We start from the raw sequence: 14,180 nt of genomic DNA, 5'->3' as shown, positions 1-14,180 counted from the left end.
ACAGCAAAGCAGTGATGGGTGTGCTGGGGACTACTGGCCTGAAGTCTAACCGACCTTCGCATTTCTGCTATTGTAGTTGCTTCCTTTCCCTTTTATCTAAACCAATTTACATTTCTACTCTTGGAGCCAGAAACGTGTGGACGGGGATGCCACAGGATTCCCGATCCTTACCGGAAATGACAGGACAGGCTCAGTCTCTAGCCATATACAGCTTTATAATAAACGACTGACAAGATAATGTGAAGGATGTCTTGTGACAGAGTTGCTTTGAAAGGCCATAAACTTGGGTTATTTATTCTACAAGAAAAAAATATGTTTTGGGATACAAATGGAAGATTTAAAAACAAATTAGGCCTCTCACATCTAAATGATATAGGTGCTGTGGACCTGCTGTTTGGTGTCTTTCCTCCTTCTGAAAAGAAATTCATAGGTGTTTTCTCAGTGTAGTCTGCAGACTATCTACGTGAAAATCAGCAGGAGTACTGGACGAAGTGCAGACATAGAGCCCTGTGAAGGGCCTGGTGGTCCAGCCTGCCTGGCACGCCCTGTGCTTCATCCTAAGTGCCCCAAGGACATGAAGTACAAACTAGTCTCACTCGCAGATAAAAAATCTGTTAATCTGTGTGTGAAGCTGGGCCCCGGGGTGTTACACTTTCTGAGGAGAGATGTGATGGTTATCTCACTCTAGGATAAACCTAAGTTTTCCCTAGCTCAATTTTCATACAGACAAATGACCTAATCATACTTAATTTTTTGATTATTTGTTTACTTATTTGTGGCATTTTTAAAATTTATATTTATTTATTTTTTTAAATATATTTGTGGCATTTTTAAATGTGCCTTGATTTAGGTTTAGGGAACAATGATTTTTTTTCACCCCTCCTATTTTTCATGTTTTACCCTAGGGAAAGTTTTTAACTGAATTAAATGAAAAGCTTAAGTTTCTAAAGATTATATCAGATCCTTTCTGACTTGTACTTATCACTGAAAGACACTTTACTATTGCAAAGGGGTACAGGATATCGTGGGAATCCTTTGTACCATTATCTAAGTACAATTATAGCATTTTCCCCTTTAAGTTAAGCATAAAGAAATTATATAAGCAAAAAGTCTCCAGAATCTTAATTTCCAAGATTATGAGCTGCATCATCTTTTTCTTTTGGTTTGATACTCTATTTTATTATTGTTGCTGTTTTGTTAAAATAAATAAATAAATAAAAGTGAAAAAAAAAAAAAACCCAGGGATGTGACCAAGAGAGTTTTCTAAAAGACTTAACAGGAGTCCCTCCACACATGATGTCCTTTATATACAGGCTGTGCCATTAGCATAGCAAGCCCCATTTACTGAGCCCTTACTGTGTGCAGCACATGCTTATGTCTTTTTCTGTTTGTTAGCTTATTTAGTTTTACAATGATCCTGTAAGACAGATTTATCTCCATCTCAGATTTGGAGAAACTGAAACACCGAGAAATTAATATTATAACTTGCCAGAGAACACCGAGGTATTAAATGAAAAAATCAGATTATTAGGTCTGTTTTCATCCACCAATAGATGTAGCCCAGCTGCTAGTGTAAGCTGCCAACGTTGCTGCAAAACAGATGTCTTCCTGCCCTGCCACCCCCACCCCCTTAGCCGGTTTACACAGTACTGCTGACACCTCACACTGCAGGGCTCTGCTTCTTATTTGTGTCCTTCCCTGAACAGTGAGCTCTTTGAGGACGCTGGTAGCCATGGTAACAAGGCACCTGACACACTGAGCTTTGATATTTAAAGAATGAATGAGTAAGTCAGTCACACAGGTAGCAAGTCAGACCCGGGGCCACACAACTGCGGGAGTTTTCTTTTGAACCCGTAAGGAGACAGACCTTGATAAGAAAGCCAGCTCTTCCCTTTGAAAGGTGCGTGGCAACAGACAAGTTATTGAGTTCTCTAATGCTCACATTTTTGCTCCTGGAGTTGAGTAGAATGTTTAGCTTAATGATGGATGGTCTCATTATAATTACTACTACTTGCTGAAGTAATAATAAATAATTACTACTGCTCTATCTTCTTGGTGAGAGAAGATTCTTTACAAATAAAAGAGTTAAATGTCTTTCCTAAAAAGCCTACTTACAGCATTTGTCTTGGATGTAACCAATATTTTCTTACTAGTACCACCTGACAACCTTCAGCAAAATGCCTCCTGTGGCTGGGGAGAAGCCTCCCTTCTCCAAGTATTCTTCTGCCCTTGGTTACCAGGCAGCTACTACATTTCTGCCTCCTCTTTGTTACAAGTAAAGCCATCATGTGTTCTCTATCACGTGTGCTCCGTGAACCTTCCTTATTCTTTATGACTTTATAATAATGCCCATCTTCATCTATAACTCTCAGTCAGCTGATCACAAAGTCTGATTGTTCCTTTTGCTCAATATTCCTTCTTTAGGCCAAAGTTCTTCCCCATCCTGACTTAATCTGTTTTGTACAGTTTGCTTTACTTGCTAGCTCCCTCTTTTGTCCGCCAGTTCAAATCCTTCCTCCATCTGATGTTCAAATCCCACCCTCTTCTCTTTCTCTCTCTGGTTTTTGAGTGCTAATTACACTGAGTTATTTAAGGCCAGTTTATGAAGGTGTATAATGTACTTCATCATCGAATCTGTTTTCTCTGTCCACTCTTTTTTTAAACTTTTTTTAAAAATATATTTTATTAATTTATTCATATTACATCTCAATTGTTATCCCATCCCTTGTATCCTCCCATTCCTCCCTCCCTCCCATTTTCCCCTTACTCCCCTCCCCTTCTCTGTCCACTCTTTTTTTTTTTTTTTGAGACAGGGTTTCTCTGTGTAGCCTTGGCTGTCCTGGACTCGCTTTGTAGACCAGGCTGGCCTCAAACTCACAGCAATCCGCCTGTCCACTCTTAACTGACCACTGAGTTGGGGAGATCAACCAGACTGCACACTTAACAAAATCAGTTGTACTTCTTAAAGTTTATAATTTACTCCATATTACAGTCATTGTATGAATTTTGTCTTTAATGTAAATGTTGAACACAGAAGACTAAATAAACTTCTTACAACTTATGGCTTTTTCTTTAGCTAGAAAAGCTACTTAGTAGTAATACTTCAACAAATATTACTGTGTCCCTGAATGTTTCTTCATTGTATTTGACTACTTTATTTATTTGCTTGCTGCTACCAGGGATCGAACCTCATGCATGCTGGTCAAGCATTCTACCGTCCCTCTTATTTTTAATAGTATGCAAGTATGTATAACTTTAACATAATATTTTCAAAGATGACCAATTAGAGAATTTTACAATATACTGCCTTACTGTTTTACTTAAATTTTCATTTTATAGTTAAAACATGAACACAAATCACAGACTAAAAGTTATTTTTTTTAAATCAACAAACAATAGTCTTACTAGCGTCTTCCAAGATATAAAAGAAGAAAAGAGGATGTACTTGACTTAGGACCCAGGAAGCATCTCTCCCAAGACCCATTCTGTTAAAACCACTTGGAGCTTTGTTTTTTATAAAAGTGACTGAATTCATCAACATATGACATTTCTGCCACTCTCAAACACTGTTAAATACACAGAGCAAAGGCAAAGAATACAACAAAGATGGGTAGGTGTCTTTAGATAGAGCTTAAAGTTTCATCTATTGGCACTTTTTAAAGTTATTTTTAAAAATGGAAATTCCTGGACTTTTCTGTTTGTTTGTTTTTTTACATATAATAAAAATTGCAGACACACAGGGCCCCGACTGAGTATGTTCAGGCAGGCATGCTTATTTGTAGCTCATACCAGCTTGCATGCAACAACAACACACAATGAGCATGAATGAAGGTTAGTGGGTACGTATGTATGTGCAGACTACATCTCCTGTGCTTTATGAGTCATCCACAAATGCTCTGAAGGAAGTGTTAAGTGCGTTATGAAGCCGGATGATAAGAATTGTTTTTCCTACCAGTTGTCTCAATCCCCACTTGAATCGGTCTGGCTGGCTCTGCACACCTTGGACATGATGCCAGTACAATTCAGACACTGCTGCTAGGGAGCACAAAACATTACAGGTCCCAGATAAACAACCATCGCCTTGCAAATTCCTTTCTCATTTGACAAGTGGAGTTTTGGCTCAGTTCTAACATCAGATTACTGCTAACCTGCATTTGTATTCAATAAATAACCAATCAATATGTAAGAATTCATCAAATTATCTCTAGTTACACTTGCTATGTAATTACCAATGTCTAAATCTTGGGTTATATGTTTCTGGGGTCTCAAACTAATATAATTCTGAATCTCACAAAGGTTAAAATTAAAACTAAATTAAGATCCCTCATATTAAACTTAGATATAATTTTTAAAATGTTCGTGATTACCTTGAAGCTGGAAATAGAGGTACTTTTGTTTGCACTTTTAAGAGTCTGATTGACCCATTTAATAATCACGTCATCATTGACTTTTTCACCTTCTCCAAGATCTGATAATACGTTCAGTGTGTATCTGCAACAGACGTGATATGAACGTGAGACAAGGGGATGAAATTTGTGTTCACACCATTTAGATCTACATTTGCCAAACAGCCAGGTGTGGGGGTGTGCGCCTGTAACCCCAGCACCGGCAAGGCCGAAGGTACATGGCAAGTTACCGGCTCCAGAAAGTAGTATTTCCAACTCTAGTCTGGCATTTGCACGTAGTTACATTCAAAAAGCCACAAAGATCATGATTCAAAACCACACAGTATTTTAAAACCTTGAAGACAATTCCTTACAAAGCCATTTAAGAGGTATTAATAGAAAGTGATTGTATTCCTGGAGATTAACCCAACACCAAGAGCAATCTTCTAGGGGAATAATTTGCTTCACGCTGTATATTTCTTATGTTCACAACTCTCTAAGAATAGCTCTGTGTTTAGTTCAAATGATTTGTTGAAGGAATCTCGGTGTTGCTGAAGGCCCGCGCCTTTACCTTCTCATTAGCTGCCACACCAGCGCCAGGGTAAGTGTAGCGTTCCCTTCGTTTAAGTCCTGCCCAGCGATGCCAACCAAAGAGAATTTGGCCTCATTCTTCCCAAGTTTTACTGCATAGTTGCAGTTTTCAATCTGGAAGGGGGCAGAACTGTTAGTATAAAAAATTTTAAAAAAAAAAAGAAAAAGAAAATCCCCAGACTACTCCAACTAGTCCAACCACCTGAGAAGTAACAGTGATGACATTTTATGTGACTATGCTTTATTTTATAATAATGTAATCAAACAATTATGCCCACTTTGCAGGGAAGTGACCCAAGCAACAAAGGGATTAATCTAGATTATGAAAATGGATGAACAGTGTTACGCTTCCATCCAACCCTCAAGTCTATGGCTAAAAACTTTGACTTTGAGCATGCTCTGAAATTTGGGTCCTTGTCCACTTGATAAGCAAAGGCTTTCTCTGGGATGTGGCTGTTGTACAGCGGTTTCTTCCTAAATAACACATTCTACCTTGGAGATAAAGGTTTCTTAAGACACAGGGTGCTCCTTTTTTTTTTTTTTTTAAGATTTGTTTATTTATTATGTATATAATGTTGTGTTCACATGTACCCCTGCACACCAGAAGAGGGCATCAGATCTCATTATAGATGGTTGTGAGCCACCATGTGGTGGCTGGGAATTGAACGCAGGACCTTGGAAAGATCAGCCAGTGCTCTTAACCTCTGAGCCATCTCTCTAGCCCGACACAGGGTGTTCTAAAGGGAAGTGAAACATTCCCAGGGAGCTCCTTAAAATTCAGGAAGTAAACAACAACAGTGCCAGGAAGTCACTGAAACTGACCAGATTCACTGGGCTCCTCCTGCCTCAAATTTACACAACCAGTATGGATTGCTGAAAGAGGATGTCTGAGTAGCTGAGCTTCTTTAGAAGAAACTGGAACCAGCTGATCAGCCTAGAAAACGGACACCCTCCTACCTGTTGAGCTGCCTGCAGGCTGTGCAGCATGCTCCAGGTTTCCAGCTCTCAGGAGCTGTCACCCAGGCTAGGGTGGGCTTTGGTGATTCCGCTGTCTTTGAGTCCTTTCTGCTCCTGTAAGTAACTGTCACTCATGCTCCTGTAAATAACCCCAATAAAACTCACTGGGTCACCAATTTGGACTTCGGTGGTGTCCTCACTTTGGTCTGTCACCAGTTCTCTATGTGGAGGGAGAATATGATTGCTTGTTCAAGTCGCCCCAAGAAATAACTAGTGTCACACAACAGTAGCTCAGTGGTAGAGTACTTCCCGAGTATGGGTGGGGCCTTGGGTTCAATCCTAAGCATCACAGACATTACCAAATAACCTTAACGGTACCAGCCAATTATTTTATCCTTATCAACTACTTAAATTCGTGGGCTGTCTTTTATCTGTATTTAGTTTTCATGTGTTTTCTTTTGCTATGCATAGTATCACGATGTCCTATTTAGAAAAACAAACGGGAGCTGACGAAGTGCCTCAGCGGTTAAGAGCTCTTCCAGAGGTCCTGAGTTCAATTCCCAGCAACCATCTATAATGAGATCTGGTGCCCTCTTCTGACATGTAGGCATACATGCAGGCAGAAAGAATACTGTATAAATCAAAAGTAAATAAATCTTTTTTTAAAAATTTAAAAATGTTCGGTACAAATCCCTACTCTCTACACACTTCAGCTTTGTTGTCAGGACACTGCCGTCTACCGTAAAAATCAGATTTATAAACACCGTGCTTGTTTGAATAATGTCCTCCATGAGCTTGTATATGTACACACTTAGTTGAAGAACTATTTGGAAGGATTAGAAGGTGTGGCCTTGTTAGAGGAGCTGCGTCACTGGGTTGGAGGTGGGAGGGGGGCACTGCTGTTTCAAAAGCCCACAGGAAGTCCACTGTCTCTCTTCCTGCTGCAGCCTGTGGATCAGGATGCAAAGCTCGCAGCTACTGCTCCCTCTAGCACCATGCTTGTCCGCTTCCCACCACGGTGACAAAGGATTAAACCTGTGAAACTGCAAGCCAGCCCCTAACTAGAAGCTTTCTCTTCTAAGAGTTGCTTTGGTCCTGGGATCTCTTCATACAGAACATAACTAGGACAAACACCCAGTAAACCAGTCCCCCACCTACTTACTTACGTCTAGTCAGAGAAACCCCGTCGTTCCTAAAACGTTTGTTCGGGTGTCCGGTCTCTACAGAGGTTTCTTACCAGTCAGCATCTAGTGATATGTGTACTGGCGGTATGCTTTTTTATCTTGTCACCTTTTAAACACTTCTCTTCGTGTTACAGCTGTACGTGCACGTGCATGCGTGTATGTAGGTGGCACATGCATGCCACAGCACACTGTGGTGGTGAGGAGACAACCCTGGGCGTCAGGCCTCTCCTTGCATGTGTTTTTCTGCGTGCCCTACAGCTTTAGGTGATTCTCCCACCCCACCCACCCCCTCCCCTACCTCCCCACAGGAATACTGGGATTGTGGACACTGATGCTACGTGTCCAGTTTTTATGTGAATCCTTGGGATTTGAAGTCAGGTCCTCGTGCTTGTAGAAAGGACTTCCCCCCCCCCCAAACCATCATACAGCCCCTCCTGAGGTATTTCTGCTCTGGTGAAATTGTAAACTCTAAAGTCTTTTTGGTTTTTTTTTTAATCTTCTATTTAAAAAAAAAATTTTTTTTGGTATTGGGTGTCTTGCCATATGCACACAGTGTCTGAAGAGGCCAGAGAGCACATTGAATCTTCTGAAACTAGGATTACACGTGGTTGTGAGCCAGCATGTGTGCTAACACACAGTGCAGGGTGGAGGTCGTCTGGGGTGACTTTTGGCTTTATGCTTGGTAGTCAGCATCATGCCCAGCTTTGTATAGAAGTTGTGGGGACTAAGTGCACAGCAATCACTTTTCCAGCTGAGCCGACTTCCTAGCCCGACTTTGTAGTTTTTCATGAGAGAAAATAAGCTGAAATTATAAGGTCAGAGGGTTTTACTAAGTATTCTTGTTCTATATTGCCTAAACCGGTTCTTAGGAGTGTCATAAAAACAGACACGTTTTCCAATGTTTCATTTCTCAGCACACACTTCCCCGCCGCTACCCATTTCCTCTGCCCTTTGCCCCTTTTCTAGTTCCCCTGGGACAAAATTCAACCACTTTCTGCCTTCCTGACTCAAGTCCAACCTGCAGCATGATGGCATTTGGACAGGCTAACAAGCGGCCTTCTTCCCTGAGGAGCCCACGGTACCCACTTCACACGCAGTCGCTGGCATGCGCATCTTATCGCCAGCATCTATGTAAGGCTTCCCAAGCACCAGCCCCACGGCCTGTGCCCTTTTCTCTCATGCACTGCACTGTGCAGGTAGCAAAGAAATCTAGGTGTGTCTGCTGAATAAACGAATGAGTAAGCAGTCAGTACTCAGCAAGTCGTGGCAATTACAGCAGAAGAGTGTACTTAGGGTACATCTCAGAGAGCGTAAGTACCACAGCCTGTTAAAGACGAAAACAGTGTAATGAAGTGTCTGCCTGGGAGGGAACTGCCCTCGTCTTTCTAAGCACTCAGAAACTGAGCTTATGAAGAACCCGGTAAGCCTTAGCACATTTCAAGTTGGACTAAATCTACAGGCACAAACCACACGCCAACTTCTAAGAAACTAAACCCCTGGCTTTTTTTTTTTTTTTTAAATCAGAGTGACAGCAATTCGGCCACAGTCGGTACTTTCACCTTCTTCATGTTCCCACCAAGGGCAGGGTAAGGAGGCTTGTTGACATGGCTCCAGTTGACTGGCACTCGGATCATCTCATAGAGCTGAAAGATCACCAAAGCATCCGCAAGGTCGCTGAAACAGGAAGGAAATGCATATTAAGATGGGCGATCGTCAGTGCTACTGCTAAGTAGACTACACATGGATATGTGTCTTTAAACACATCATAGAGTCACTTAAAGCTTATAAATGGCAAGGCATTTCATTTGACCTCAAACTTTCAACCTAAAACTCTGTCCAATTTTTTCCATGTTTTACAAGGCATTTGTACATATACTCACACTCATATACATGCGCACATATAAACATGTGTGTTGCCACCATACTTATAGGAAAGAACCAGGGGGAATTAGATGTTTCGTCTCATTCTGTGTCGTTACTATGTAGAAACTTGTACAGTAAAATGAGCCTGTGGGTATTAGGATTTTTAAAAACTTTAAAAATAGATACAGGAAAATTATAGCTACCCACTGGGTAGCTGTTTCTAGTCAATAATAAAAGTTGAGAGGAAGCAATTTATAAGGAAGTGGGAGCTGTGAATGTAAGAATACTAAAGAATACTGTTACTTTGGATTCGGGAAAATTAGCTCCCTGTGAAGCTTGAGGTCTGTAAAGTCAGTCAGTTTTCAGCTCTCACTGCGAAGGACATAGAACAACATCAGTGCGTTTATGCAGCAGCCGGGTGAAGGGAGGCCTAGCTTTCCTGCCCCAGGAGCTTATGTGCAGCCTGGGTTCTGCTAAGGTCCACACCAGAGCTCCTGCTCTGAGCACACACACCATGGAGCAGTGAATGAATGAAGCTAGGCTCTGTGCTGAGTGATGGGGGCATCCAAAGAACGGTTAGTCAGATCTGACCAGTGTGCGGAAGTCCTGTCATCTTTAAAAACTCAAGTTACATTACGTAAATGTGCTTCTGTTTTAATCCCAGGGGTACGGGGGGGGGGGCAGGGGGCTGCTTCAGTTGGTCCACAGCTGATAAGCCATGATTGTCTCGTGCTCTGGCAGGGGGCGTGATCTTTGCCAGCTGAAGATAGTGTAATTCTGAGGACTCTAAGTGGGTATAAATGTCAGAGCTGGGAGAGAGCCAGGGGGCTCCAAAGAAGGAGGAGGAGGAAGAAGAAGAGGAGGAGGAGGAGGAGGAGGAGGAAGAAGAAGATGCTTCTCTCTGCTGCTTCTGGTTGCTATGGCTGCAGACTGATGAGGAGAAGAAGTAGGAGATATCCTGAAAGGAAGATTGGATTTGCCCCACGAAACGACAACCCCAACCAAGCAGCAGGAAGTATGTCCCCTTTCCCCACTAACTTTTCCTGTCCTACCTGGTATTTGGGGGCGCCGGGGTTGGAAGGTATTAGGGTGGATAGGGATTGGAAGGAGGTAAAGGCACAAGAACCCAATAACATAGATAAAATAAAGACACTTACAGACTGGGCCATCTGAACGACACAGGCACTCCGTACGCAAGGAGAATTCACTAAAGGCTGTGTAAGTCCTGGAATCTCACCTATTTCATGGGATTTTTCTTTTCTTTCACTTTAAAGAAATTCACCCTCCATCTTATATACTATCTTATTATGATTATTCCTGCTCTGCACGCTGGAAACCTGAGGCCCAGAGGGCTGAATAATTCCCAGGGATTTTACAATACAACCCAGAACCAACTGGTGCTAGGAAAACTCTGGGGCTAATAGTTCTAAAAATATATTTAATAGTTTACCTAAAGAAAAAAATATTTAGTTAAAACCAGTGTCAGCGTAGTTGCTTTGGTACTGCAGGGTATGTTGTAGTGGGGAGCTGAGAGCTAAGGGCAAGAGTAGGATCCAGACCCAGGCTCACAGACACACTCTGCCTGGCATGCAGTTTTCTATTCCAAGGGTTTCTTTTGAGAATTAGGTAACTTTTGAAGATCTTGTGAAAGTGAATTGTCTCCAACTCAAGGGTGACCAAAAAAAAGTTACCTTGCATGAAATTAGAACACACATAGAAAAATAGATGCAAATGGAGATTGTTATGTTATATGAAGCAAGTCAGACTCAGAAAGGCCAATCACATGTTTCTCTCATATGTGAGATCTGGACTTAAATCTATACATGGTGTAAAAGGGGACCTGGTGGGAGTGAATCGGGACTAGCAAAGGGGAAGTGGGTGGGCGGATAATAACATCTAAGTATAAAGATATTTTTGGAAAAAGAAAATGAATTTAAAATGTTTTGAATAATAAGAGAAAATTAAAATAATTACCTAGGGAAAGTGAGTTATTTCCACAAATAAGAAAAAACCCAATGTGAAAATTACTGTATAAATAAGGTATGATAAAGATGAATGAAAAATTATGATTCATAGTGAAAAATAATGACGTATAAATAAGAACAATTTACTAAATATTACTGTGATTCTAAGCCTTCGTGCTGAGTTAAATTCTTATTTTCATGACTAACCACTGTAAAAATTTGGGAATTTATTCTTATATCATAATCAAATACTATTATCGTCATATTGTCTTTTTACATAACACTTAAAAAAAAAAGATTGCCATTTCCCAGCATTCCAAATGTTGGCTAAATTCTTGTGATTTGGGAAAATATCCTCATGTGAACATACCTAAAGTTGACCCTTAGGAAGTTAGACCATGAAGGTAAGGCTAAGACAGTCAGCTATTTTACCTGTACAAATGGTTGATGTACGGGTTGACCCCCAGTGAATTCATCCAGTTCCGGAATGTCCTCTCTTCCTTGCTCTCCCCTAGAGTAGATGTAAGAGCACACTGGTGATTCAGGCCAAAATAATTAGCATCTATTCTTAAAGCATTCTGGTAGGGGTAAACGTATAGTATTTCTCATCCCAACTGTCTAGGAAGCTTCTATTTGTTCTCTCTCTGTCTGGATTTCCTTATGTGTGGTCTGAGCGATGGGTTTGCCTGTCCAGGAATGCAACAGATGGTCTAAGTGCAACTTACATAGTACAAAGTTAGGACCTGTCCTGGCCACCCAAAAAGCCAATCTTTTAGCAGTGAGGTTGCTGCTGCAGCACAGTAACAGACTAGAAGATTCTACCTTCCTCAAGTGCAGCGTTTCTACATTGGAGAGGGTTATGGTTAGACAGGAACCTCCTGGGCACACAAATCTACACTTTATACCAAATAATGAAGGGGAGAGAAGATGTCAGGTGATGTAAAAGAAAAAATACGCAGTGAGGCGTATCAACATTTTTCCAGCTTTCTGAGTTACTTTAGATCGCTATTGTTGAAAATTCATCAGGAGCACAGACCACCCACAGCATTTCATTTTGTTCTGAAATACATTTCTTCATAGTAAGTTCTTGGATCCCGAAGATCAACTCAAGGGGATAACTCAGTGGGTACTTTTGTTCAGTCTGCCTCCCTGGGTGTACACCATCTATTAAAAACCCGAGTGTGTGAGTATGATATATACAACTCGGGAAGAGTGTGAGCTCACTCTGCAATATCTGCCTTACAGAAATCTACTGTCAGGAAATGATCCAAAGTGACTACACTCTTTCTTATTCTTTGACAAGGCTGGGGGACAATAAAATAATTTAGTATCTTAATTACCAAACTCCCCAAAGAGAAAACCTTTATACCTCTATCACAGGCCAGTGTAGGTCACTCTAGACTTTGGTCCATGAGACTTGCAGTGCCATCCGGCCTGGAAATCTATAACCACCTGAACTCCAGGACTCATGCTTAATCATCTCTAGTAGTCAACTTCAAACTAAGTGCCACAGGGTATGAACCTACATATCCACAAAGGACCAAAGCCTTATACAATCTAAAGGATTCTGTTATCTCCTTCAAATAAACTGTTTACCCTGTTTTCATGTAGACTTTTAATGCTATTACCTAACACCAGACTCTATATAATTCTACTTTTATTAACCAAGTGATTTCTTGTTTAAATTCTGTCCTCTCTGATCTCAAAAAGTAACTGATCTGTTCGTCATATCTGCCACATTACTTTATAATGAACAATGTATATGGGGAAACTTTTATTAAGAGAGGCAAGTTGAACTACATGGTGCAAATGAAATCCCTGAACTGTTTCCAACATGGCAGACACATAAGCACATTATGTTCAACACTCGATATGTATGACTTGGACTTGTGTTCTGGTTCTTTCTCTCATTTACTGGTACTGTATTAAGACCCATGTTTCTCCAGTAATTAGTAAATGTTTACAGTATTTCTAGCTAGGAAATTCAAATTATGTTTTTAAATTACAAAAGATGGAGCATCACAGTTATGATTAAGATACTCAAAGTCTATTGAAACTGTTGGGCCAATGGATATTTGACAAGACATTAAACTTACATTGGAAGGTTTGGAAACTATTATAAGTTTAGGAGCTTTTCTAAGCGAGCATTTATTTACCTAGAGTCACTTAAGCCATCTTGGTAAGTAGATGCTCAAAGCTAGAGGCGCTATGCATCTGTGCTGTAGCCACAGTAAAGCATTTCGAAAACATATGCATCACAGACTAGAAAATGCCTTTAGACTGTAGACAACTAAGGCAGCTGTGTGACTGAAAATCTTAATTTCTAATGTACCTGATAACCCTGTAAAATATTATTTTTCCATTTGCAAGTTGAATGGGCAAGAGTTTCAATAAAACTAGTGTACTTTTAAAAATACATCATTAAGAAGACAGAGAAGGAAATGGCGTGCTCCACACTCTCTGGGTGTGCGTGTGTTCCTTCTCCCACCCTGACCATTCGTGAGCACATACTGCAGAGCAAATGTGTTCACTCATGGCCACATCAAACCTCTTCTGTGATTCTTCACAGTAAGTATTATTACTTGTGTTTGATATATTCGAGAAAGCTGAGGCTCACGGATGTTACTCAGGTAGTAAATGGTGGACCCATGGTGTGAGCGAAGTCTTTGTACTTTTATGCTCTGTGTGCTTTCTGTCATCACAAGTGAATTCTCAGATAGGCTCCCAGTATGCCGCATATGTGTTTAGCACAATTTGATATGAAGGAACACTTAGTTGAGCCTTTAAATTTCAGTAGTTCCCTAGAGGAGAAATCCTCCGTCAGTGAGTCATACTAATATATGAATTTGGGATGTGATAAAGTCAAAGCTAAAACTTCATAAGGATCTGTAAATACAAATTTACAGAGGAAAATAATCCAATGACAGTCAAAGTCAAATGCATTTTTGGCAGCTACATCAGGACATACATATGTTCTAAATAAAAAAGATTGATAGATATTTCCCACAGCATCTTATCAGGTAGAGGAAATACTGGAGGGAAATATGTAGCAACCGTGTTCACACGGAAAACTCTCCAAAGCATGCTGAACACTAGCAAAGGAACCCACACATGACAAAGAGGAAAGCGAGCAAGTTGGAAAGGGTACTTAGCAAAGAATTCAGTAACTATAAAAAGCAGATCATTTTTAATATGCCACTCTAAACAATGCCTTCTGTTGTAAGAAACAGAGGGAT

At 40.7% G+C, this 14,180-nt stretch overlaps 1 protein-coding gene across 3 annotated transcripts in view; it reads right to left on the bottom strand.

The window, feature by feature from the left end:
* The window catches only part of PLS1 (plastin 1), a 92,223-nt gene that overhangs the window by 3,798 nt on the left and 74,245 nt on the right, over nucleotides 1–14,180 (bottom strand). For all 3 annotated transcript variants that reach the window (XM_084752373.1, XM_084752374.1, XM_084752375.1), the window contains exons 11-14: nucleotides 11,377–11,455; nucleotides 8,677–8,791; nucleotides 4,957–5,090; nucleotides 4,368–4,491 (exon numbers count right to left, since the gene is read on the bottom strand). In XM_084752373.1, the coding sequence (XP_084608499.1) occupies nucleotides 4,368–4,491; nucleotides 4,957–5,090; nucleotides 8,677–8,791; nucleotides 11,377–11,455 (452 nt within the window). The remainder of the gene's footprint in view (nucleotides 1–4,367; nucleotides 4,492–4,956; nucleotides 5,091–8,676; nucleotides 8,792–11,376; nucleotides 11,456–14,180) is intronic.

The sequence above is a fragment of the Acomys minous genome (assembly GCF_964271855.1).
Source record: "Acomys minous genome assembly, chromosome: 13".
NCBI lineage: Eukaryota > Metazoa > Chordata > Mammalia > Rodentia > Muridae > Acomys > Acomys minous.
Note: the sequence above shows the minus strand (reverse complement) of the source record. Positions and strands in the feature narration are given on the sequence as shown.